The 27974-nt window shown below is 33.4% G+C and overlaps 2 protein-coding genes across 2 annotated transcripts; one reads left to right on the top strand and one right to left on the bottom strand.

The window, feature by feature from the left end:
* Positions 1-2716, top strand: LOC124361448 (calphotin-like). Its single transcript, XM_046815498.1, has 2 exons — positions 1-135; positions 1396-2716. The coding sequence occupies exons 1-2, from the start codon at positions 94-96 to the stop codon at positions 2605-2607; spliced, it is 1254 nt and encodes a 417-aa protein (XP_046671454.1). The 5' UTR covers positions 1-93; the 3' UTR covers positions 2608-2716.
* A 7329-nt stretch (positions 2717-10045) lies between these two features.
* Positions 10046-27451, bottom strand: LOC124359489 (lysine-rich arabinogalactan protein 19-like). The gene is made up of 4 exons (XM_046812258.1): positions 27345-27451; positions 25056-25247; positions 19816-19941; positions 10046-11613 (listed from the first exon to the last, which is right to left on the bottom strand). The coding sequence occupies exons 1-4, from the start codon at positions 27399-27401 to the stop codon at positions 11173-11175; spliced, it is 816 nt and encodes a 271-aa protein (XP_046668214.1). The 5' UTR covers positions 27402-27451; the 3' UTR covers positions 10046-11172.
* Positions 27452-27974: the final 523 nt, after the last annotated feature.

The following is a 27974-nucleotide window of genomic DNA, read 5'->3' as shown; positions in this document are numbered from 1 at the left end:
CCCTATCTGTCCGGTCGAATATCAACACACGATTATACCGTACATATAGCCCCACTGGACCGATCATCAGGTACAGGTCTTCCTTCGCCGACCATGGCAGTTCTGGTTCTGACTCTGGCTCTCGCCATTGCCCAGGTAACCATATATTTCAGGAGTCAGCTCAAAATAGGAATTTTATATTTTATTCTATTCACGATCTCTCAAAAGATAAGTTTATGCTAGCCATTTTAAAACATTCTTAGCTTTTGTTGAGTACAAATATAAAATTTTACTTTGTCCGTTGATCCTTTTTGGTGGGTGAGACAATTTTGATCTTTCCACAAATCCTAAACAAGAATTGCTTTTCATATAGACGCACTTAATATTATATAGGAATACCTCCGATCAGGTTACAGCTGTAATGGAAATTTATCAAATTAACACATGCTATATATGCGAAATTTCAATCGATTTCCATTTTATTTTATATATCTCTGATATGTGTGATTATAGATAGGTGCAGTGGCACCACGGAGGTGATATCTATGTAATGTCATGGCAGTTGCAATTTAAATATTTCCTTATTTTAAGGAAATATTTAAAATGTTATACCTGATGTTATACCATACCTCCATGATATCGCAGAACCAAACGAAGTTTCGTTTAGTCTTAGGGCTGAGTGGAAGTGACTAATCGAAATTTATTTCTCCTAAACAATGTTATATTTATATTGCGTTTACTTCTCAAAACTAATAATTTTTATATACGAAGATATAATATAATCTAATGATAAAATAGTAAACAGAATTATGCCTTTGTCTGAGGATTTTATGATTTCCTAGAAGGTTTAAGAGGGGCGGCCTTCTTTTTTAATTAATATGCAGTTGCGTTTTGCCAGAGCAAAACAATCTTAAATTATATTTTATTATATATAATAAAATTTAAAACTTAATTTTCAGGTGACAAAGTCAAAGATCTGTTATTCGTTTAGATATTAAAGTATAATAATATTAATAATTTAAGAAAAAAGTATGATCTATACAAGTACATTAGCGGTTTAACATAGGTAGTAATATTTTTACTAAGTTAAATGAAAGTATACGAGTTCTTCTTAACTTGCGTTTCGGATGAATGTTTTTTCTTCATGTTGAAAATGACATAAAGTAAACATAAAATAGATAAAACATATTGTTACAAAAAGATTAAAGATCTGACATGTTTCTGTTTTTATTTTGTTAGTTTAAGTATTATACCGCAAGAAAGTAGCCAAAAGAGTGGCACTGTCTTATTTTGAATGCCTCTGTGTGTCAAAAAGAGGAAGATTAAATATTGCAAATACATCAGTAATAATTAAAAACATTTAGTGCTGTACATAAATAGTCTGTGAATTAAAACTGATATTATGTTTCTTTTCAGGTGGCTTACGGCAAATACTGTGGATGTTTCAATCCAAATCCAAACCCTTTTCCTATCCCACCTTACACTCCTACTCCTGTGGTGCCTCCTTACACTCCTCCCACTCCTGTGGTGCCCCCTTACACTCCTAGTCCTGTGGTGCCTCCGTTCGTCCCATCGCCAATCGTACCCCCTGGCTTCGAGGAGGGTTGCTGTCCGGGTCAAGTGATCGAGCAGAAAACCGTGGTGAACAAGAACGTCAATGTACCCTACACATACTCAGTCCCCGTTTACTCCCAGAAGTGCAACAAGAGAACTAGTGTCCAACGCACCGTAGTACCTAAGAGCTCTTCTACCGACCAGTGCCAAGTCCAGGAGACGACCTCAGTCACACCCACCACGAACAACGAAGTGGCCGAGCAAGCACTTTGTAAGAAGGCATGTACCACCAATGAGTACGTGATCCAAATCCCTGTTGTCGAGACCGTCTGCCAGAACACTCCTTTCTGCAAGAAGACATCTCGCTCTCAGGACAACGTTATAACATCCGTCGCCAAGAAACTCTCTTGCGCTAGAAAGACCTGCTCACAGGAGCAAGTAACCACCACCCCCACCACAGAAACTGTATGCCAGAAGTACCAATCCCTAGTGCCCAAGGTCGGAACCAGGACTGTAGTAAAGCCCGAAGTCGTCAAGAAATGCGTTCAGCTTCCGCCCTACAAGTGTCTCAAGCCCGTTGGTCCTAGCCCTGCTCCAGTCCCACTCCCAGGCCCACTCCCCTATTACGTAGCTGAGGCCGAAGCTGCTGCCGCCGCTTCTGCTGCAAATGCAGGTTACTTTACCGGATATACTCCCTCTTCTGCCGTCTCTGCTGAAGTTGCCGCTGCCGAAGCTGCTGCTGCCGCAGGTTACTTTACCGGATATACTCCCTCTTCTGCTGTCTCTGCCGAAGTTGCCGCCGCCGAAGCTGCTGCTGCCGCAGGTTACTTTACCGGATATACTCCCTCTTCTGCTGTCTCTGCCGAAGTTGCCGCTGCCGCTGAGGCTGCCGCCGTTGCCGAAGCTACTGCGGCTTCTGGAGCCTTGGTTGCAGCTGAAGCTGCGGCTGCTGCTAGTGCTGAAGCTGCTGCCAATGCTGCTGCTAGCGCTGAAGCTGCTGCCCATCTCAGTCACGGTGCCGTCTACCTGCCCAGCACGTCTAAACCAACACCTTGTCTTTGCGCCTGCGGTTAGGTTAACCTTTGAAAAAAAAAATAAAAACACCCAAAAACATAAGAAACATGATACAGTACTAAAATACTCACTGTTTCTAAGTGCTAAATAAATCGAGTGCCTATTATAATTTAAAGAGTTATTATTCATCTAACCTTCTACAGTCAATGCAATCTATTATTCCCTACTTTGAATGGTAGATGGAGTAGAGTTCGTAATCTCTTTGGAGCTACGCAAGAAAATTACTTGTGGAAGTTGCCACTAAAATTGAAAGTCTTTAATTTCTCGTTCTTAGTACGTTTGATAGATAACTGGTTCATAATGTACAAGATATCTGCGTATTTAAGAGATTAAATTGGTACTGAACAAACCGAAATACCTGACCAGAAATTAAATATATGTCCTCTTTCTCTTTAAATAATAAATTACTAGGCTATTCATGACAAAATTTATCATATAATTTGAATTAAAACAAGTTTTAATTTTCATACTGGAACGAGAACCGTTGGGCATGTGATAAAACTCTGAATAAAAATATCTATTTTAAGAAAAACTAGAATTAAAATATTTTTCAACCAACAATTTTCGTGACATTATAATTATTATGGCTAAATGCTGTGGTCTGTGACATTTGGTCACAACAAATAATGCAATATCAGCAAAAACAAAATTATAATTTTACCAACTTAAAATTTACATTAAATTTGTTAAATTTAGCACAGATATCGCCTAGTTTTATCCTCCAAGGTGAATGAAATGGAGTATAAATCGCATATGACGTCTTTCAAATCCTGAAAACAAATGTTGTAAAATTTTGAAATGCCTCTGTTTGAATATAATATGATGTCTGACTGAAAACCCTGAAACCTTGGAGTTGCCTTTTACGGTTTGGAACACGGCAAGATTTTTCATGACATTTGGAAAGGGGTCACAACTGAGGCGATTTGGGAATTACGGAACCCAATGAAATAATAATAATAATCTCGTGAGTACCTGCATAACAGAATAAAAGTGAAAAGCGTCAATAAATATAATAATATATCAGTTTTACGTTATACAAATGAATAACTTAAAATAGACTTTTATTATCAACGGAAAAGTCATTGGCGAGAGCCGATAATACCGAAATTTGTAAAAATGGTTGACCTTAGAATGGTTAACCTTAGTTGACCTTACCGAATACCGTGGCTCTTTTTCGAAAGTTACAGTAGGTTAAGAAAATAGCGTTAACACGACTATGAATTTTGTTAGTCAAAGAACGACACATATTTGTCTTGTGCTTTTTTGTCTGTGCTGTCTTCGTGCTTTGTCTTTTAAAGCACAGACATGTTCACAATGTGTTGTACTGGACAGTTTACAATGACAAGTTTTGTACATTTTGGCTCTGGTTAAAATAATGCTTTTTATTATTTTTGTCTCACCTTAAAATATAATCTCTTGCTTTATGCACCAAAGCACCCATAAAACCTCTTACTCTTTCCTAACCCATGTACGGATTTATAGGTCCTACAGAGATGTCTGGGCAGTACGTCTATTACATTGCATCGTTTTTACACCAATAACATCAAAATTTAGTTAGTTTATAAGTTTCTGACATAAGTCCATTCTAAGCTGTTCTGATTCTAGACAAGGATAGCTGTAAATTCCCCCCTCAGTAAATTCCTCAATGCTGAATATTATTTTAGTATTTTTGTATGGTTAGCAACTCTTAATAGAGTTTTGTCAGAACATATTTTGTTCTTTTAAAAAGTCAGACAATAAATATTGGTGGTTCCAAGAACCAGGAACTTTTAAAGATACACATATGCTATGTAATGTAAAAGTAATTCTTAAATAAACAAGATAAACCACTTCTGTAGATTTAGTTTTCAAATGGTTTCAATTGTTTGTATAAATACTTATTTAATTTCTCGTTGGCTGAGCATTAGCGAAGCTCATCACTTGATGAGCTGGGAAAAGTTAATTTCTTTCTGTGTTAATTTCTTTCCCCACGATACGTGGAAAACCTATAGACTTGAGGTTGTGCTTGAAGCTTCACATCTTTGAGAACCCCGAGTTCGATGATGGTGTCTGGCATTTAATGGGATTAGTCTTTGCGAATATTTTTACATTGGTCTTATAGGTAACCATGATGGAAAAGTAAATATCAGAAAAAACACAATAATATGAAAGAGAACATGTGACATATAACACATGTAGCAGAAAATTCCCCCATAGTTTGACATCAGGTCACTTGGTTTGTAGAAGTTTAACATTTTAAACACTGTTATGAAACCCAATTTAATTAACAAAAACTTACTTTTTCCTATGATTTTCTTTTGTTCTATCTGTCTATAATGACATGCGCTATAGACTTAAATTTTTGCATTGAAACTCAGTGAAGCCTCTTAAGCAACAACTGGTGTGGCGTAGTCCTATCTTTACAATCCTACCCTTAAAACTTAAAGTTTTGCATTGAAACTCAGTGAAGCCTCTTAAGCAACAACTGGTGTGGTTGTTAGTCCTATCTTTACAATCCTACCCTTAAACTTAAAGTTTTGCATTGAAACTCAGTGAAGCCTCTTAAGCAACAACTGGTGTGGCGTAGTCCTATCTTTACAATCCTACCCTGAAACTTAAAGTTTTGCATTGAAACTCAGTGAAGCCTCTTAAGCAATAACTGGTGTGGCGTAGTCCTATCTTTACAATCCTACCCTTAAACTTAAAGTTTTGAACGGTTGACAATTTTCAAATATATAATAGCATCCCCTGATTCCTAGGAGTAAAATGGTTTAAAATGATAAAAATTCTAACTTTTATTTCAATTTTGCTATCCGATACTTTTGTAGCTAGGATAATGTAGCTATATACTTCCAAAACACCGTTGAAAAGCGCCTTGGGCAGTTTGCTTCCAAAGTGACCATTGGGTCACTTCCAATAACCGTTAATTTGAAACTTGAAAAATATAATAAATATTGCAAAAAAAGTCATTGATCATTGTAATATATTTGAAATTATGAACTTAATATTTTCAGATTGTGTAATAGCTAATCTAAATATTTTACAGACATGTTTATTTTGAAATGTAATTACTATTTTAATGGGATTAGCACATAAATGTATCTTAGGATATGTTATATACCAAGCTAAAATTTATGATAGATCTCTCTGTCGTAGCATGACAAGAACTTCTTCAAAGTTGGGCTTTTTACAGCTACCGGATAGGATATTCAGTTTAACGCTTGGTAAATATCAATGACTTCTTTATTACTTCTACTTGAGACAGATTGAAAATTGCATGATATGTAAGATGGAAACGATGAGTTCTGCTTTTAATGTGCTCACCTCAGACTTCTCTGCAAAAAATTCAGAAGTTCCTTTTCAATGACATTGCGGCCTCCCTATTTAGAAGAAGCACTCAAAGGATAAGTGTTCTGACAGTCTGTAAGGGCTTTCTGTAGCATGATGACCTAACATTCAAGCTAGGTTTTCTGACAGTAGTTGCAACAGTCTGTTTTTCCATTGAATGTCCGAGGATATTGTTCCAGAGTATGCAAAATCATTCAAAAAGAATATGTAGAAACTAAGGTTGAGAATAAATAATGGTGATTCTGGATGTACACAAAACTGCCCAGCACTAAAACACACAATGTATTTTTATAATACCCAGCATTTCTCACCTTGACAGGAAGATCCTTTTGCGCTAATGGTTAGAATTTTAATTAGAATACTTTAATTTAATTTGCCTACCAACCTAATTTGCTAAGGTTCCGATATGGTGAAGTGGCTCGATAGCCAGATCCTTCTGTGTGGTTAACAATACAGGCAGAGGACAAGCCCGTCTTCTCTCAACCCGGCTATGCGGTGAGCCACGGTCGATGATCCAACTCTGAACGACTATGATTATTGACGCCATCAATGTGCAGTTTGATTGAAAACTAAATACCTTTTAAACATAACTAACAGGCTTGCTTTGTTTGTAGAAAACTGGAGCAGGATTTTTAGACCTACTATAACTCTGAAATAAGACTCTTCAACCAAATATATATAGGTTTTTCTGATTAAACGTAGCACATTGTCAGACGACCGAAAGGAAACATTTTGAACATCTACTTTTAAATGAGTTCACTAAGTATTCCCCTTAACTTCTAACAGCTACAGTATTAGTTATTTCTTATGTAATAATGGTATTAAACATTTTCTAAACTTTGAACAGCGATTTCTTCCGACTGGGTCAACCTTTTGAAGTCCGGTTTGCGGCATTGTTTTCAGTTCAACTAGACCTTTAAAATGATGTATAACTCAACATAGGCTGTCATTAAAGATTTTCTTATAACCCCCGACGGGCCGTCCCCCAAAGGTGAAATACGACCACCATGTACACAGAAAAGTAGCTTACAATTTCCAGTAACGGTATACAAAATTTGGTTATGATATCTCTTGTCGTTTAAAAGTTAGGCTATAAGGTCGTCCTAAGACTTAATGGTCACCCTGTATATATATATATATATATATATATATATATATATATATATATATATATATATATATATATATATATAAAACGTTTACTTTAATAATTGCAATATGAATAGTTTAGTTATACCACATTATACAACATTACATTACATACATAATTTTAGTGTATCAGATCTTTGCGGAGATTTTTTGAGACAAAAAAATGCAAGTTTGTGGAATAGGCTATATTAAAGTGGGAAAACTCAAAAAATTAGTACAGGTTTAGATCACATTTGGTGAAGCAGAATAAACAAACATGCGTTTTAGATGATAATTTTTACACGTATAAATATTAAGTTCCTAAAATTATGACTACGTAGTATTAGCATTTAAAAATGCATTACCTAACTTTACTTCGTAACTTACACTAAAATTACTATATTTTGTACTAAACAAATTTCTTCAAACTGTATGGTTTAGCAATAAATGGAAAGTTGAAAATATTATGTTTTTTCAAAGAACATGTATGACAAACTTATCAATACACTTAAAAATAGAGGTGCAGTGAACTATGAACAGAGGACTATGAACAGGAGAAGTTTTCTGTTCTGGAAGGTTCCATCCCTGCAGTAAAATAAGAACTTAGCAAGAACGCGGAGAATCGTTCTTCTTTTATAAATGTTCCATAACACGTTCACACCAGTGGCTGAAAAATTCTGTCGTTTTAATGATATTCGTGGCAGACTAACTTTTAGGAAAAATACTGGTAGCTCTTAAGTATGGAAGATGTGCAGAGTTATTTAGAGAAAAAGTCTATAATACTTGAGCTCCCCCTCTTTATCTGATAAGGTACTGAATGACCCTGGGATATACCTGTAATTTATTTCATAGAACGTCAAAGCTAATTTCTATAATAATTCACGGATCTCCTGGATGCTCAGGATCTTCAAAGATAAATCGTTCTTAAGTTATCGTTAACTTCTTGGTTCTGAAGGCTCTCACAAACTCGGTTATTTATTTGTTCCATACACTCAAAGTTCTAATTTTGACTTGGTCTCTTGGCTCAAAAACAATCATCAGTTGAACAATCATCCTTAGTCAACATTAATTATATTATATCTACTCCAATGTTGGTATTCTATCCATTGTAATTGGACCAGTGTCCAGAGTACAGTTAGTTAAGAATTTTAAAAGTGTTAAATTAAACTTAATTTGAATGTCACAAAGGTGTGGGGTTGTTGGATGACTATGCAGATTACCTTCAACCTTCAGCGAATCTGGTAGAGATTTGGAGATTGTCATGGAAATATGACTTAAAACAGTGCCTGCGCGGAAGATGAAAAATTGCTAAGTTAAGATAAAATTAGTCTAACGCTACCTTTGGTGTCTAGAGTGGAAGAAACAAAAACTCCGGAACTTACCTTTTTGAGTACTGATTCAATGTGATCAGCAAATCTTACATTTATTCGATGTAAATACCAATAAATTTAGTGAAAGGAGACAGGTTTAATAGGTGAATCGAACAAGAGAGGAGCACGATCTGTATTAATTATATGAAATTCAATACAATTTTTTTTGTTCCTTCAAGAAAACTTTAACAAAACAACTGAGATAAGATATTTAATGTATGTGAGCTTTTGCTTCAAGTTTTAGCATATCAACTATCAGACGTTAGTGATATAGAGGTATTATCAAAAAACTTACACGACTTTCTCCCCTCCTCTTACTTGAAGGTCATTAATGAATAAAATAAAGAGCAAAGGTCCGAACACTGACCCTTGTGAAACCCCTTTAAGTACGGCACTAGTTGAAGGTTCAGCCTTTGTAATCAGAAATTTTACAATAGGCATTTAACGGCCTGGGTATACTAAGGTAATTGTTAATCCAGGAATGGAAAACCTCTTACCCCTAGTCTGTCAAGTTTGATTAGCAATAAGTCATGATCCACTAAGTCAAAGGCTTTCTTTAAATCAAAGGATGCCTAAACGCCGATTTTCTCGCGTTAAGTGCTCTTGCTATGGAATAGAAAAAACAATTACTTAAACAAAAAAGCAAAACAAACAGTATAAATGTTGAATTAACGAATTTTACAAATGAAAATTCTTTCAAAAACCTTATAAATTTACGGTATGAGATAAAAATAATAAATTACATTTGTGGTTTAGATTAGTTATGCTTTTCCTAAGAAAGTAACTAACAACAACAATGACTACAGGCAAACACTTATTGTCAATCAGTTTACAAATGGGTCAGCTTGGAAATTTTCACTTCAGCATTTTTATTTCCCCAGCGTCAGCATCGCGTCGCCAGCAGTTCCGTATTGTTGTCAGTGGTTTACAGTTCCTGCCGTACAATTACAGTTTTGTCTCATAACTATGAAAGATGAAACAAAAAATGTGTTTACCAAAATTGTTATACGTTGAAAACATAACATATGGTCCCAAGAACAAAATTATATCAAGCAATCCTGTGTATAGTAGATTGCTCAAATCAAACAATTTTTGAACAATCTGCCTCTAAAAATGTACAACTGTTAATCTTTATAAATTCATAATTTTCTTTTACGTTTACTTGTTTATGTCGATTATTAGAAAATTACTACAAAATTAATAAAACGTAATTTTTAGTGTTATTAATATATTTATTTGAATGTTTCCACATATACATGTTTATTCAAATCACTAAGTAGTGTTTTTGTAAGTTTCATGCCTTTTTGTTAGTATAACCTCTCATCTTTTTACGATTTCAAAATTGATTTTTTTATTACAAAAAAAGTATTTAACTCATTTTACTTTATGAAAGTTAAGTTTTAGAATTTCGGTTTTAAATAACTAGATATTTTTTAATCTAAAAGGTATATCAAATAAAATACATGTTTTTGCAAACAGTCTATATTTAATTTTGATTTACTGTAATTAACTTGTACGTGAAAATTATTACAACAAATAATTTCCAAAAGGAATTTATGGGATGGGTTGGGGTTATTGGTTTTACCATAATATTAAAAAGGTTTTTTTCATTCTCCATCTTAATGCAAATAACGCTATTTATTAATACAAAGTATTTTTAACAGTTTGCTCTATAGAGGGTGTCCAAAAATTACTATCTCCACCTTCATAGTCTGATTTTACAGGTCAAAATAAGTAAGAAATGTCATGTAAAGTATAGTTCTGTGTTGCTTAGTTAATAGTAACCAGTATATCTGTCTATTTGTGATTTTTAGAAAAAAATATCTTTGAAATGATTAAAGGTTCAAAATTTGCAAAATGTCTAGTCTAATTAAGACCCGTTTTAAAAAAAGTTTAAGAAATATATTATATCATGTTTCAAAATGGCCCTCATATAAGCTTTTCAAACTGTAATAACTCAAACACAAGAGAATTTATGAAAAAATTATAAGAATAGTGAAATAAGTCTTACTATGAAATGATAATTTTGATACAAAATTTATTTCGATACGATACATAACAACGGAATTATCATAGCTATGTGTGAGAGGAAACATTAATAACTCTATTATGTATTTTACATAAGGGGTGGCGCTCAGTAAACCCTTGACTATTTCGTTATTATTCGTTGCAACGAAATAAATTTAGTACCAAAGTTTCGTCAAAACCCCCATGTTTTTATATTCTTATAAATTTTATAAAATATCCCGTTTATGAGTTAACACAGTTTGAAAATGTTGTATGGCCGCTATTTTAAAATCCCATGCGTTATATACTTTTTAAAATTTTTTGAAAACAGGTCTTAATAATTAGACTACTGATTTTGCAAAGTTTGAACTATACTTAGTTTAAAGATATATAAGTCTTCTTGAAAAAACGCAAAACACACAGACATACAGATAGATAGTAAACTACGTAAGATATGACTATTCTTATATATTTATTTACTTATTTTCACATGAAAAATCAAATGGTGAAGTTTGATAAAGTAATTTGTGGATACTATGTATAATAACATTGTTTGAATTATGTCCGAAGATGTTTTCCGTGCTGTAAAACATAAGTATTTAGTGTTAAATAATAAAATATTCAATTTTTGATATCATCAGTACAGTAACAAAAAGAATATTGAAGGACGAAAAGATATAAGGTACTTTTGATTCTTGTTTCTACTGATGATCTGTGAGAAATGTATTCAACCCTACATGTTATCAAAACACCCTTCACATCGTGATGGTAAAGATGACATATAGTCGTAACGATCATAAGAATCTCCACCCGAGTAGTAAGGATCTGATGAGGAGTAAGGATCGTCTGATGGGGAGTAATGATCTATTGGCGCTGGATCTGAATACGTGTTGTGGTATCTTCGTCTTGGTCTTCGCTGGCGTCTTCTCTTAGTTCTTCTGTAACTGCTACGTCTCTCTTCGTGTTCATGATCAGTGTCCGAGTCGTGAGAACACTTTTTCTTCGATACAGTTTTCTCTTTTTTAACTTCTCCTTCATCCTCACTTTCCGTGTCATCCTTTTTTCCTCCGACGTAAACAGACTGGATGACCACAGATGACTGATGGTGCGGTGATTGTGTGGGATCATCCTCGGGATGTGGATCGTCCCCTTGCACTGTCCCTTGTTGATTTTGCTTTAAACAAAAATAAATTATTCTGTTACATAAATAATTTATTCATGTGAGGTAACATAATGTTAATTTTTAACAGTCAAATATTTATAAAAGTAAGTATTAAAATTACACATATTAAAAAACTCCATTATGTCATATATAGACTATCTTTCACAAAATTAAATTACAGTTTAATTGAAAAAGTTAATGCCACTACTTCATATTTGTTGGATTTAAAGTATATAAAAATACTTATTACTTTATCGTTCACATAGATGTAGTATTATAACAATAAAATTAAACGTCGGACTAGAAAGTAATTTTGGGAAAGAGGATAAAAAATGTATACTTTAGAGTGTTAATAAATTATTATTATATTGATTAAGATCAATTTTATAATTTCCATATAGAAAATAAAACTAATACATCTTATAGTAAAAAAGTGAAATTGCACACCATACAAATAAAAACAAAAGTTTCAAAATACTAACTAGAAACCTATATTTGCTACTTAATCTATGTAAGTACTAATAGTATTTTTATTGTATTAACAAGTTTTATTATAAACATTTATTTCACTTATATTAAATGAGATAAATTTAGACAGGCAATTAAAAACAATTAGACATGCAATATAACATTAACTGATGCACAGGGTGTTTGATAAATCACTACTCATCTTATATTTTAAATACAATATTTGATTCTTTATAGCCAAAATTGACGCTTACAAAAAAAGACAGCTTAATTCACAAGGTTACTTCCCTGTAAGTGATAAACTACAATTCAACATGTACTTCAGTTGTCAACATATTTCTCCAACCGCCGCCGGACATCTAAATTTTAATACAGAAGCTTGACAGAAAATTGGGTATCAATACGGTCAATACAGTCTGTTTACTGGAGTACGTGTTGAACTGTAGTTGAATAATTTACAGGGAAGGAGGACCCTCATGAATTGAGCTCTTTTTATGCCAATCACTGTACAAAATAATATATAAGATGGTTATTGATTTATGAAACACCCTGTAGTTCAATTTCGGAATTTCGAATAAATATATTTTTAATGTAATCACTTATTCCCTGAGTAAAACTGTGAATCCTCTCCCTCTGGACCTTCACAGAAGGCTGTATTATAATGCTTATACGAAACCATGATACATTTTAAAGTTCAATGAACATTATACATTTCATATAATGTTATCCAAATATCTTTAATTTTTAATGATCAAAGGCTACTGTATAAGAGAGGCTTGTACTGAAGTAAAATCTGGCACCAAGTTAATGAAATCGCTAGCACTCGAAGTAACATACTTGATAGTTTAGCGAACGACAACATTTAAATAACAACATATATCTGGCGAACATTACAAACGATATAACCGGCCTGTGTGTTAACTTGTTCAATTCCTGACTTTAACAATGTAACGGTGTAAAACTAACCGCTAGCCAAATGGTACTGCAAAATTGGGCCTTTATTCAGCCTAAATTCCTCTCAGGCTTTGGCGCACTCCTAACAATAATATAAATTATAAATCAACGATTTAAACGTAGGTAGTTGCTCCTAATAATTCTTCAGTCCCGTTCTTAGAGATACGGTAAGTGGTATTTAAGTAATTTTACAACAGTATTTAGGCTATACGCCTGTCTTTACAAGCTGTGTAATAAGTAGCAAAATAAATTTAAAATGGCATAAAAAGTGCAATAAAGGTGCCACTCAGTTTGTTTTTGGAAGGCATATACGATTACATGTGTTTTACCAGTACGTCTATAGTTGGATAATATATAAATGACACCATTATATTACACATTGCTTCAAAATTAGAGCTCGTTAACTTATGTTAGCTCTGCTAAACATACAATATAGAATAGACAGATACAAGTGTAACCAGCCTGTGATGAAACATTTGTTTTGGTTTGATTGTTTTCGGATAGCAAATCGGGCTACTTCGTTGAATTTAACTTTAAATAATTTATGATGACAGGACAAAATAATACGAAAGAAGACTTTCTAAACAAGTTTAAAATTTACTTAAACTTAGATAATTTTTACAAAGTAGCCGAAAGTTTCTAAAATTATCAGTAACGTGTCAAACGCACAGAAAGCCTCACACAATAAAACCTAGCAAACCACAAAATCCAAAATTACATATATGGTTATCATTGTAAGAAACATGTTATGTGACATAAAAGTAAACAGCAGTGATGTACAATATTACTAGGTAAACTATAACATTAAAATTAAATAGAGTCTAATTAATAACTTAGTATAATAATTTTGATCTCATAAAGCCTGAATCCAAATGAATATTACTATTAATATACTGGTGAATGGCTGTTCATGTCTGTAATAGTTTCAGGGAACAATTAATTCAGATTGTAAATGCAATTGCAGAGTACTTCCACGGTTAACGTTAGTGAAAATTTTTTAATACTGATATAATAACACTTTTTGAAGTACTGAGATATTTTATCACGTTCTATATATTCATTCGTACATTATTAATTTTGTAATTAAATTTTGAACGCCCTAATTAAATAATAAAGTTAAGTAAGTTTCATTTATAATAAACCATTGCAATTTATTCATAATAATACTGAGTAAAAAATACTAGAAAAATATAAACGCAACATAAAAAGACGAGAAACAAATAATGTGTACCTACAACTAACTATGCATGTCTCAAAATAGAGAACGCCCTAATTAAATAATAAAGTTAAGTAAGTTTCATTTATAATAAACCATTGCAATTTATTCATAATAATACTGAGTAAAAAATACTAGAAAAATATAAACGCAACATAAAAAGACGAGAAACAAATAATGTGTACCTACAACTAACTATGCATGTCTCAAAATAGAGGAGATAAGTTTAGAAATGAAAAAAGATTTGTGAATAAATTATTTACAAAATAATCTATTTCGTCTAACACTAAAACTTCACTTCAGCAAGTGAATTTCGTCCCGCTTGAACATGACAAAAAAAATCCCTTTTTATACCGCCGCCTCATAACGCAGGAGCCGCTTGCTTAGATACTGTACGCTGAGACTTCCACGCCACGCAGGAGCCGCTTGCTTAGACACTGTACGCTGAGACCTCCACGCCACACAGGACCCGCTTGCTTAGACACTGTACGCTGACCTCCACGCCACGCATGAGCCGCTTGCTTAGACACTGTACGCTGACTTCCACGCCACGCAGGAGCCGCTTGCTTAGATACTGTACGCTGAGACCTCCACGCCACGCAGGAGCCGCTTGCTTAGACGCTGTACGCTGAGACCTCCACGCCACGCAGGAGCCGCTTGCTAAGACACTGTACACTGAGACATCCACGATACGCAAACTGCCGTTTGGTGCGGTAGAAGATATGGCTATTGAATAAGAGTATTCCTGTCTTAGCCATCCTACAAACTAACTATTTTCAGTAGATAGTGTATTTGGAAGCCAGAGATGGAATATCTAAATTTCGTTAATGGTGTTACATATGTAATTCATAACTGTAAAGAATGTGTTGTTTCTAACAAAAGATTTCTTTATTTTACCATTCAGACGCCTACTAATAATATGAAAAACAAATTATATTAATCTGAATCGTAAAAGAAATTTTACACAGATTTAGGAATGATTGTTATAAGTTAATATTTACAAGAAGTTTTCATAGTTTGAGTAGGAAAAGGAGTATGGTCTGGTCTATTAACCATAATTTTAAAAACATGTCGATTTATGATAAAACTTTGTAAAACATAACGATCGTAATCTTTAAGTTAGGTCAAACCTTCAGTTAAGCTATAATATAGAAACTTAATCATATCGCTCAAAAGCAGCGTAAGGATCCATAAATGTTGGGTCAAACATATCGAAGAATCTTCGTCTTGGTCTTCGTGGTCGTCTTCTCCTTCTTCTTTTACTTTTAGTTCTTTTGTTTTCATTTTCATATTCATTTTCATCTTCCACTTCTTCTGAATACTTTTTCTTAGAGGACGATTTTTTCTCTTTTTTCACTTCTTCCTCTTCTTCAGAAACATTCTCCGTATTTTCCTTCTTGCCTACGACCACAGACTGGATAACCACAGGAGATTGATGGGTCGGTCGTGGTGGAGGGTCGTTCACTGGGCGTGACTGCTTCACTTGCGGATTTGGCTTCAAACAAAAATTATTTATCTTGTAAAATGAGTTATTGATTCGTTGGACACAGCATAGAACCATTAAATTTTACGGTCACTGTATACACCAAAGTACTTAACGTAATGCATATAACATTTTGGCAAAACGAAATTCTTAGATTTCTTCTCCTTATAATAATCCGGCCTGAACATTAAAAAACGCATCACAGCAAAATTTTGTACAATTTCTCGATATAAAGGTTCTTTATAATACACATAATATCGTATTTATCAGTCAACTCACATCGATCCGCTAAATAGCTAAGCAAAGTGGGCTGACGTATTTTCGTTTACTCTATAAACTGACAGAAAAGGTCAAATGTCCTCGCAATCCTGTTATGATTGCAAGCTAAATAAAATATATCGTCGGTTTCGTAGTGGTTCCATATCCTCTTTACTATAGGACGAATAAACATAACTATACAGTATGTTTCAGATCACCCGGCCGCAATCTCCTGTGTTTTGAACCGTTTGACATACACCGATTAACTGTGACCCTAAATAAATAATATACGACGAACGCCGTTTTTGTCACGTTTAAAATACAGGGCTTGCCTGAAATGAGGGTCACAACTTTGGATCTCGAAAATTCTAAAATATTTTTGCTATTTGAATAACAAGATGTGACAGATCATTTTCAAAGTCTGAATGCCGAAAATTTTGATACAAACATTCAGTCTTGTACAAATGGCATGGATCTTTTAAAATTGTTGGACTTTTTTCTATTTTACTATAATATTTTTTTGTATTTAAACTTGCATTAATAAAGCACAACAAACGGTATGTCGTTTAAACATTTTTGCATGTTTTCTTACAAAACCAAAATATTCAAATTTAAAAAGTTTTGGAGCCCGTACCCCAAAATTTTTAGTGAGAGTATAGGCCATGTGGCCATTAAATTAAAGGTTATTAAAAAAGATTTTTTTTTTTAAATTTAAACTTAATTTCTATATCTTATATTTACAAGGGGTTGGGTACGATAAGCGGACCCAGTTTTTTATATCGAAATTGGCAACCGATATTACTTAATCATAACCATCGATATAATCAATCGATACCAATTAATTATTTTGAACAATTAACTTAAATAATCTATATCAACAGCTGTAAACACTTTCAAATAATACACGTAAGATAATATTTCAATTTTACATAAGTAACATTTAATTATTAAAAATGGCAGTCAATTTTAGAAAACTAAGACATTGCTTTGAAAGATGATAAGATATGTTTTTCGTGGCTTCAACATGTAGGACTTGTACCGAAAAACCCATTATGTGAAATTTGTTGGAAAGAAACAAATGTAACTGTGAGAGGGGCAAGTATGGTCGTCTTCAGTTTTCCTAATTTCGGTTATAATAATTTGTTTGATCACTGTTTATATTAAATTTACATTTGAATTTAAAACGTATGTTGGTTATTGCGGACGATAAATACGTTTTATCGATTGATAGTCTAGGATTTGAGATGCGAATATTAGGTATCGATGATTACATTCTTCGATATAAAAAACCGGGTCCGCTTATCGTACCCTATCCTTTACAAGTTATTAGAAAAACCCGTGTTTTGATACGGTTCAAGCATTTTTCATAGTAATTACAAATAATAATTGATTTAGTGACATTACAACTTACAAATTTAGTGAAATATGTAAGAAAACCTCGTATTGTACTATAAAAATGCAATTCCTAAATATCACTACAATGCGATTAGATCAGAAGTCCTATAATCGAGATAGAGAGGTTGGCATTTACACCAGATACATTACAGCGTGTTTTTACATGTCTTTGTACAAACCTTAAAACAGCTGATCAACCAGTGGCGGAGGTTGCGGCTGGGTGGTATGAAATACCCTATGTATGTGCTATTTTTAGAGCTAGGTATCTTTTCTCAGGATGTTATGACGATTTAGTTGAACCACACACCTTACAATAACTACAAGTCGTTAATGTTGTTTTATTAATGTACAAGTTGTAATAAATTACTATTATATGCAATAAGCCTATATCGGACTGGTTTATCTACAACACACCTGTCTGTCATTTAAAATTAGTGTCACTCTTAACCAAGCCCCACGAATGTTAGAAATTTCACATAGGTTAGATTTACAAAACTTTTATGAATTCTTTTTCGCCTCACACATTTCTGTGTGCTCTCAATTAGACAACAGTAGAGGGCCAATCTGATTTCCATATCTCCGTGAACCCAATCTGTTTGTAGCATCCATTTAATAAACCATACTGCTTTCAAAGTAGTTTGCGGTAAAATTCGAACGAACGAGTTGTTATGATTTGTTTACAAAGTCTCGTGTCTGCTTGTGCTAGTTGTTGATCAAACATTTGACGCATCATCACATCAGATTTCGCACGTGTAAGAATACATGGCCTATTCTGTCTCGTAAACCTTTAAATAATTTCAGTTAATATTGAAACATAAAATTAATTGAGAAACATGTTTACTACAATTCTAAAATAAAAACAATAATATGCGCCCCATCAACTCGATTCTTTTGAATTCATGTATCATTGAATTATTAGTTACGAATAACATTTAGTACTGCTATAAAAGCGTAATTTATTAACTGCTCAGCGTAATAAAAACGTATTGTAATTCTATTGTAACCATAGCTAAAGAACAAACTGACAAAAAGTAAACTGTTAACCAAGGAAAACCGGATGTTTCTTAAGACACGACCGCGTGATAGTATAAACTATATTATCAATTTGAGATGCGCAGGCAAAATAGCACTATGACAATTCGCGTAATTTTGGAAATTTGTTAATTATCCACACAGAATTATCAAACATTGCTCATTTGTATTTATTTATGTTTCAAATCAAAGTGGAATACATTTTAAAATAAGTGCATACGTCCAAATCATGTTACAAGATGTGGGGTCATGACTTCTTATTTTCATTTATTTCTGTTTCATATCAAAGTAAATTTTAGACTTAAATGCATAAAAACGTGTATTAAATCCGGGAGCTCCTTAATCCCCCAAATCGCCTCAGTTGTGACCCCTTTCCTAACGTCATGCAAAATCTGCCCCTGTGCCTCAAACCTTAAAAAGCAACATGGTTTCAGGGGTTTTGGTCAGATATCGTATTATATTCAAACAGAGGTATTTCAAGATTTATATAATTGGTTTCCAGGATTTGGAATTCCATATGGGTTTTATAAATATACTTCATTTCATCCACCTTGGAGAAAAAAATCTAAATGATTCGAACACAAAGGAATTGTTAAAAACAACATTTTTTATTTTATTTCATGTGCTTAAGTAAAACGTTTCTATTACTAATTATTACTGTATTAACTTTAAACACAAATAGTCATTAGATACTAATAAACTACCATTTAAACCCCTATTGAATTTAGGTAACTTATAATTATTACCTCCACCTTTCAATCTTAAGACTTTAATAAATCTAAAAATGATAGAAAGTAAATTAAATGTATTAATAATTAAGTAATATGTTTATATGAACTATTCTGCCATTGTCATACATTAAACGCTAAAATTAAAACTAGACTGATGTGCATCTATCCACAAGAACTAATTTCTGTATTGGTGATGGATGGTGTGAAAAAATATTAGAATTAAGGGCAGATGCTATCATTATATATGATATAAATCCTTTCAGTAAACTATGGTACATTTATCATAGCTTAAAGTTATTGAATGTGGAACGATTTAATGTTTTTTTCGCTCTATCTAATACGTACATAGTTTTTTTAAGTCATGAGAAGAGTTAACATTTTGTTGTCCTGTATTGTGATGATGATACGTGATGATTATTGTGTAGTTCGCATACGATTTTAAGGAATAGTATGAGGAAATCTCCCTCCCCTATCCTCTAACTCGAATAAAAAAATATCCTCACCTTCAGAAGCTCGATCCGTAGCATAATACTCCAAAATCATCTTTAGTTTGTGAATAATCTGGATGGATTTTACCAATGTAATCACAAATTAAGAAGTACAGATCTGAGATTGTTTGATTAGGTCAACACAAGAAAATGAATCCTTAAAGTAAGGATATTGTTAGTTATGCTCACTGTGGGTGCGGGAGGAGGAGATGCTTGTGTAGCGGGCATGGGTGCGGCTACCGGAGGCGGCATACACCAGGGTGCTAACATCTGGGGTTGGTAGTAGTTGGGAATGATGTTGGGTGCCATCATATTCTGGAATATGTCAGACGTGCCGTAGAATATTAGAGACGTAAAATGATAATATTACCATAACTACATGTTGTGTAGAAAAGAGATTTCATAGAAAGTGTTTTACGGTTGTAAGTTATATTTTACGTTTTCATTGCCTTTTCACAGAAGTAACCAAAGTACTCAAATGTTAAAAATAATACAAACATAATTGCTTTATTAATATTTTAATTTTAAACTTAACTAATACTAACGCTTGGCACATATGCATGACTTACTTTATCTTAATTAGTTTTTCAAAATTACGAAAATAAGTCAGAAACATTGCATTAATTCGTTTAATGTATTTGCGAGTTACCCTGGATATAGTTACAAAAGCTGGAATATATATTCAACGTACCTATAAAAAATTTCTTGAAAAAAAGTGTTTTCATATAAAATGTGAAAGCGAACGTGTTTTTCAAATAAAACGCTGACGTAAAATATGAGCTCATGCTCACTTTGTAGTGAAACAGAAGGAATAAAGGTACACTAAAATTAGCACGTTGTTAAATATATTTTAACAAAAAACCGCTGGCCATTTCGTATATCAGCTGATCTACACTGTTAGTCTAGGAGCCTAACAGAAGAAGTCAATTTGCACCGTACAATTTGCACAAAACGTGGGGTTTTTTCCTACTGACAAAGGATTTTTTTATAAAATGGAACTGAAAAAGAAATTAACAGCTACTATAGTTTTGGTAAAGGTTGAAATGGGTACTGAAGCGTAAACTTATAAAACATTTTCTTTTCACATGCCATATTTTCCCTAACTTGAAACACTTAAAACTGACCGCTGTTACATCAATACTAGCTAGCTATATGGCAGTCTGACAACAAGATAGAGGGATTGAAATTCGCCAAATTCAGGCCTGTATTTATGTTCTAACACTGATTTAACATTAATTTACTTATAAAACAGTTAGTTTTAAATATTTAAGTTTAGAAAAAAATATTATCTGCCAAAATATTTAACGGCACTCATTTTTAACGGGATTTCCTCCCCGAAATCGAACGTCAAGGTGAATGTCGAACCTTTGTGGTCAACTTCTTTCTAGGAGAAATTCCTGTACCGGTTTCAGGAAGGTTTGTATCACATGTAAGGTTTTGTGTTTATACGATACAGACTGGTTGAGAGCTATCAATGGCGGAGGACTGGGCCCGCAGTGCTAGGAACCTCCCTAAGTTCGATAAAATCTAGATAAGGTAAGAATTACCCAGATAGTTCTCTGCTTGTAGTGGAAGATAACTTTAAGAAAGACCGTTTAATCAACACATGAACGGTCGTAGAGGATGAAGATTCCTAGAATGTAATTGAAGCAATACCACTGATCCTAATAACATTAGTTGTAGGACAAGAGTAACAAGGCGTTTGTACTGCTTCCGGAGTGACTAATCTCAAGTCATGTCCCCTCGGAAGAATGGGAAGGCAGCTCTGAAACAATCTCTCCAGTCAAAACAGACTGGGGATGGCACACCCTTATATCTATGCTAGCAAGAACCTTTAACTTTTAGGGAACGAACCCCACCAACTCCAACAGTCGTCTCCCGCAGTAGACTAGACCTATCGAATTACCCTTGCACCCAAGAATCTCGACATTTGCGGTTAGTGATGTAACGTTTCTGGACATCCATAAAGTTTCCTAGTTTTAAATGATACATCGATTTTTGCTGTGACCAGTGTGGGTTCAATTGGAAGTATACACCAGTCAGAAGTGAACCCTCCTGGAGATTCCCGGACTTAGGTTGTTCTTAGGCTGATACAAGAGATCTAAGGAACCAAGTGGTACAGTGGCTGAGCTAAAAGAACCAATAGAATTTCCACGTAAAAATTCATTTTTGTGACTTGGTTCTGTTATAAATAAGTAAATCTAAACAGGTAAGTCTAAATTTGAAACACCGACAAAATGTGATAAATAAAAATTGTGTTTTTGAAAGCAGTAATAATAAAGAGTAACATCATTTTCACCAAGTCGTAGCTTTGAAAATTCAGAAGTCAAATTCTAGTGATCTCATCAGAATAAAATGTAAAGAAAAGTTTAAAGAATCAATGCAATATTCAGAGTACTATACAACTCGTATTGAATGAACATTTAAAAACTTTATACGAGCATGAAAACTTATTATCATCCTCTCAAATTGGGCGGTTACAACTGTCCTGTTTGTTAGACCTCGTCAAGGCGCACGACCAAATTAACTTGGGCATGTGGTCTTTGTAAGTTTCATGAAAGCCGAGCAGGAAATGTACTGAAAAGCTTGTGGTATAGTTTACATGAAATGTTATTTGAAATAGTGTTTTTCATTTTCATTTAGTGTTTTTCATCACTCGCCGACTGTTCAGATAATAAAAGCAAACCTCAATCTGATCTGGTGCTTCTGTATCTCAACCATGAACACCTTTTTCTGAGCATAATAAGTATCCTTTATACTAACTCGAGAATAAACGTTTTTATTACGTATTACACATCTTCCAGATAATTATATTTAACCAACAACGATTACAGAACTAGGCCCACGTTGTACGGATCACTACAGATCACTAGATCTAGAGATATCTCTCTGAACTCGGCTGTTTATAAACTAATATGTTAATAGTATTATAAATGCGAAAGTGCCATTGCTTGTTTGTTTTGCCTTCACGCTTAAACTATTCAACAGATTCTAATTCAATTTCACATGGACATTATTCCGGTCCCTGGGATTTCCAAAATTCTTTCTAGGCTATGCCCCACTGGACTTTAAAGTAGCGAAAAGTGCCATCTTGGTTACTAAAGTTGTAAAGTATTAATTAAAATAACATGTCTAATGTAATAAACAGTTCATTATCTGAAAAATAGCAACTATTTGAAGGCCGATTAAGTTTTCAGCGATTAGGTAAGTACTCATATACCTTACTAAATGACCTAAAACGTAAGTTGGTTAAAATTTGACACAGAAGATTTCCTTTGAGACAGTCGGCAAGAGCTATAAAGAACTAGATGAAAGTTCGCTGGACTGTGCTATTGAACTAATATACCAATTCTAGCTCTTTTGTTCTAAAATATTAACAATAGTTTTCAGTTTATAAAAAAACCTGTAGCGTCATAGTTATTGTACTTTTAACTGCACATTTGAACAAATGTTAAGTTTGAAATCTAAAAGACAATGTTATCTATAAATTTAAAGACTGATATAACACCTATCTTATTTCACTTTTGTTAGAAGAAGGCTTTCTGATCTGTGTGATATACACTTTCTTGATCGGGGAACAAGACAAAATCAAGTATGAAACCAAACATATTAAAAAGAAAGTAAATTATAATGGTCATAAATATAAACTTTTTGACATATTTTCTTGATCTTGGGAAAAAGGGACAGTCAACATTAGCGTCGGAAATATAATATAGCGCCGCAAGTAACTGCTAGTAGAATATAAAACTTCAAAACCAATTCTTACTTGCTATCATGTATTAAAATTTAACACCAATTGAATTAATTACAGGTCTTTTACACAAAATCTCGAAGTTGTGCACTAAAAGTCAGTATTTTATACGGTTATTTTAATAATACAAAAACTATTGTTCCCGAAAGACCTCAATTTTGCAACCCTTAATTACAAAACGTGCTTAAGTTTAATGTTATCGTCGCTACTCTATTTCTATTGTTAGTATTATAATTGGAATTAAAATTTAATTGTCCTTCATTTTAACTGTAGCAATAAACTTATTCTGTGAGTGCTTAGACCGTTCTCGAAGGGGTTTCCATATTAATAAATTCCTATTTTAATTATGAATCGATGTTTACAAATACAGCGAAGTAATAATTTTGCCATCCAAGATCTCTTGGTGAAAGGAACAGAGCAACGGTAAAATTATAGTACTGCTCATAATTATTCTAGCTGAACTGAATCATCATAAATGTTGCCATGTCGCCATGGTCGCCTATCGACGATTACTTATTTACCTACGTAAATTCTACCGTGGTCGGCATTGTCACTGCCCAGTCCCATTTTAAGTACATACATTTGCAGATGTATCAATAACGCCATGGAAAACGTTTAGACTCAATTAACCTATACTACGAAGGATCGAAGTACGTGGCAGGAAATTAAATCTGTATATGAAACCAGCCACTCTGACAAAATGAATGCATCCCGTGTGTTGGTAACTTAATGAAAACATCATTCGATAACTTTACAGTATGCTCTGTTTTTACTAATTTATTTATCCTGTTTTCTTGTGGCGATTATGGGTACATTTTAGACCAATGTAAAAACATTACAATTTTACTTGTTACTTTACTCATCTTTGGACTATTATTCACACATTCAATAGCATTCTTATCTGGAATAAGAGGAACCAAGATACAATTTTTTAAGACTTTTCTATCAAGAGTTATCCTACAGAAAGACCCCGGCACGATTTGAAGAAGGACCAGTCGGATCCTTAATAAAGTATCGCGTTTATGTATCAGCATTCAGTTATTATTTACTTGTTGGGTCCTTAAAAAGTAATTCGTACATAGTAAAAGTAAAGTAGTTGGCCACTGATACACAATATTAAACTTGTTTGGATTTGTTTAGTTTTATTTGTTGCATGACATTTATAACACGCTAATATTAATAGTAATAATAATAATATTCTTTATTGCAGAAACAATTAACAATAATTAATTGTATTGCAAGCGCCATGTAAAAATAAAAGTCCTAATCTAATAACTAACAATTTTAATTATAAGTAAAAATAATAGATAAATATAAAATTAAAATTACTTTTTGGGTACATGACACCTGTCGCCGGTTCCTGGATTGTGGCAGAATTTTCTTGAATATCAAAAGGGGAGATAGAAATTTTCTTAAATTATTATTATATATTTGGCTAAAACAAATGTTTTAATCATATAAAACAAAATATTTAGATTATTTTCATAGTTCCAAGATAAGGGATCAAAGAATATTCTTTCTCTTAGGAAAATAAATGATCTTACAGTAATTATTTCTAAATTTTAGTACGCCTACAAAGAAGTGATTTTAGTTATTAATATATTAACTTATTATATTATATGAGTACAGATTTGAGTAGAAGAATGTTTAACTCAAGTTTGAGTGTAACTCAACTTACATTCAAGTTAAAATGAGGGTAGGCTGTAGCAGCTACTGCCTGGGGGTAGGCTGTTGCGGCTACTGCCTGAGGGTAGGCTGTTGCGGTTACTGCCTGAGGGTAGGCTGTTGCTACTGCCACCGGCATTATGGGGGCTGCAGCAGGTGGGCAGGCCATGACTGGTTTAGTGCAGGCACATGTGTACTGACAGACCTTAAACATTACATCTTTTAAATTTTATTCATATTATTAAATTTGAATAGATGACAGATTTTGATGCATGTGTTAGCCTTCTATTGCTAAAAATAAAAATACAAATTTCATTCAATTACAGTTAGGATTAGTTTTGAATCCAATAAAGAGCAATAGTTTAAAAAATTACAAATAGTTATATATAACTAATACAATTATCAAGTTAAAATATGTAATAAATATATTTTATTTACATATCAGACAGACAATATGGAAATACCCCTCGACCAAACGATGTTAGGAGCTCTGAAAGTCGATATAGTCAAAAGTTGTTATATTGTGACAGTCGACATAACCTTCACAGGTACTGAATTTACTGATAGTTTCCTAAGAACTGAATAAAAAATTATCAAGTAACACAATATTTCTGTCACAAGGAATGTCACACGTTTTGAGAACTTTATGATATAGAAGTGAATACGTTTCCAAACGTAACCAAGTCTTTGTTTTTAGAACTACCAATAAGCATAGTGTTATTTAATGTTTGAATGTATTATATCAACATTTCCATCAATAACACTAGCGTTGTATAAATTTGGCCCTCAATAACAATAATGCATCTTCAATTTGATACTTCGATGATAGTTTGTTACACGAAATTGAATTTTCTCCCGAACTAGCTGGGAGGGATTGTTCAGTTTTAAATAAATATGGTATAGACTTATTTACTTATTTACTAAATAAAAATTGAGCTTAAAACAGCGCGTGAGTGACTAGATCAGCGATGCACTCCCTACTTTAGCGTTACTGATCCAACAACTCGCTCCAGGCCGAGCGTCGTGATCAATGGCCACTACCACTCATGACAAGACTTATTGCAATTCCTCAATTTCCGTGGACTCATATTGAGTGACCCTCAGCACAGGTCTATTTATCAGTTAATCTCAGCCTTGTCATTTTTATTCATTTTCCTCCCTAACTTTACCTCTGTTAGTTATCTCCCGTGTTTGATCATATAATATGCCTCATTGTGCCACTGTGTGTGTTCCGAAGATATTGAGATCTGTGCACAGATGGAATCTTCTTTCTTGGAACTTTTCTGGATTTGTTCGTTTTGGTCCATGGACTCTAAAATCACTGGTAAGTGACTTTATAAGCGGATTGGTGTACTTTTTCCTATTTTACTCCTTACCTCCTACTCCTTAAATTTTCAGAGGTTGGAGACACAGCTGGTCTTCATAGTTAATTGTTTAGGTGGATTGTGAATTTTTTCTTCACAAATTCATTGTTTTATTTTCCATATATCATTCCACCAGTCCTTAAGGTTGTCACAGGGGTATTTTACAGCAGGAACACAAACAGAAATTTAAAAAAAGAGAATTGATTTTTACAATATTGATCCATAATTTTATTGATAATGATTTATATTTTGACTATTAAAGTGCATTGCTTAACAACTGATAGCTATTATACTTATCTTAATGCTGGTATTATTTCCTTAATGCGATAAATTTACACAAGTCATAACTTAAAATTTGTATTTATTGCAGTCTTTACATTCCAGAACAAATTTAAAATTCTCAGAATCAATATTTTGGCCTATTTTTGTGAGTTGATATAAAAATAACACATTTGTGAAGTAAAAATAGTATAAATTTCTGAAAGCTGGAAACCTATATTAATATTTTAATCTAACTGGAAGTTTATATTCTTAAAATTTATAAAACTTGTGACAAAAGTCAAAAAAGGCATAAGGGTGTAAACCAAATATGAAATGTACCTCAGAAGAAGTGCTTCCGAATAAAAATTCATCCTACTAGGTAAAAAGTATTTACCTTTAAATAAATGTTTAGAATATAATGTTAAAAGTAAGTAACATAAATAATCAGTTTCTACCATTTGAAGTTATTTTAGGTATTAAGACCCCAAATGAAAATATTCAATGAAATCGGTATTCAATTCAAACGTAGGATGTTATCTAGTCGTGTGTAAGATTTGATTGATCACGGTGTTTCGGGGAATATGTCCTTCCTCCTTATCAACGATCTACAGTACGTCTTAGGATCAATGTGAAGGTCACCACCACCACCACCACCACTCGTATCTATCTACACCTACCACATTTTCCGAGTCAAAGAAGCTGGCAGCGAACAACAGAACGATTAGAGCTCTCATCTCTGCAATATGACACCTTCTAGAATCAATGGCATTGATGGCATTGTGTACCACCACTTCACCTTCACTAGCTCGGCTATCAAAAGTAAGTTTACACTGTTTGATCCATCAGATAACGATGTGTTCATTTAGCACACGTGATTATGCTATGTTTGATAAACTCCGTAGTATTGTGTTTATCAGGTGTATTGTGTTCTATCAAGGGGCAGGTAGCCAGTATTCCGCAGTGCGAGCGAGACTCTCGCTACTTCCAGTTGTTGTGTTGTACTGAGTAATGTTTTCAAACTTTGGGAAGTTTGTATTTACAGATCCACTTTACAATGGGAAATGACCACTTGCTGTTGTCTAATAATGCTTTCGGTGATTGGTGGAATAATAAACGATAATCTTTTTAGCAGGCCAAAACACACCAAAATAAGTACAAAAAGAAATATCTTCATGATTTCCTAGGTAGGATATTTTGGACAGAAAGGACCCCTTTAATGTTATCTGTTACTGTCAATAGCCTAGTGTGACACTGGCTATCTACAGTTCCTCCGCGCCATTCCTAACATTTTAGCACAATTTATACTT

The sequence above is a fragment of the Homalodisca vitripennis genome, chromosome 4, assembly GCF_021130785.1.
Source record: "Homalodisca vitripennis isolate AUS2020 chromosome 4, UT_GWSS_2.1, whole genome shotgun sequence".
In the NCBI taxonomy this organism is placed as follows: domain Eukaryota; kingdom Metazoa; phylum Arthropoda; class Insecta; order Hemiptera; family Cicadellidae; genus Homalodisca; species Homalodisca vitripennis.
Note: the sequence above shows the minus strand (reverse complement) of the source record. Positions and strands in the feature narration are given on the sequence as shown.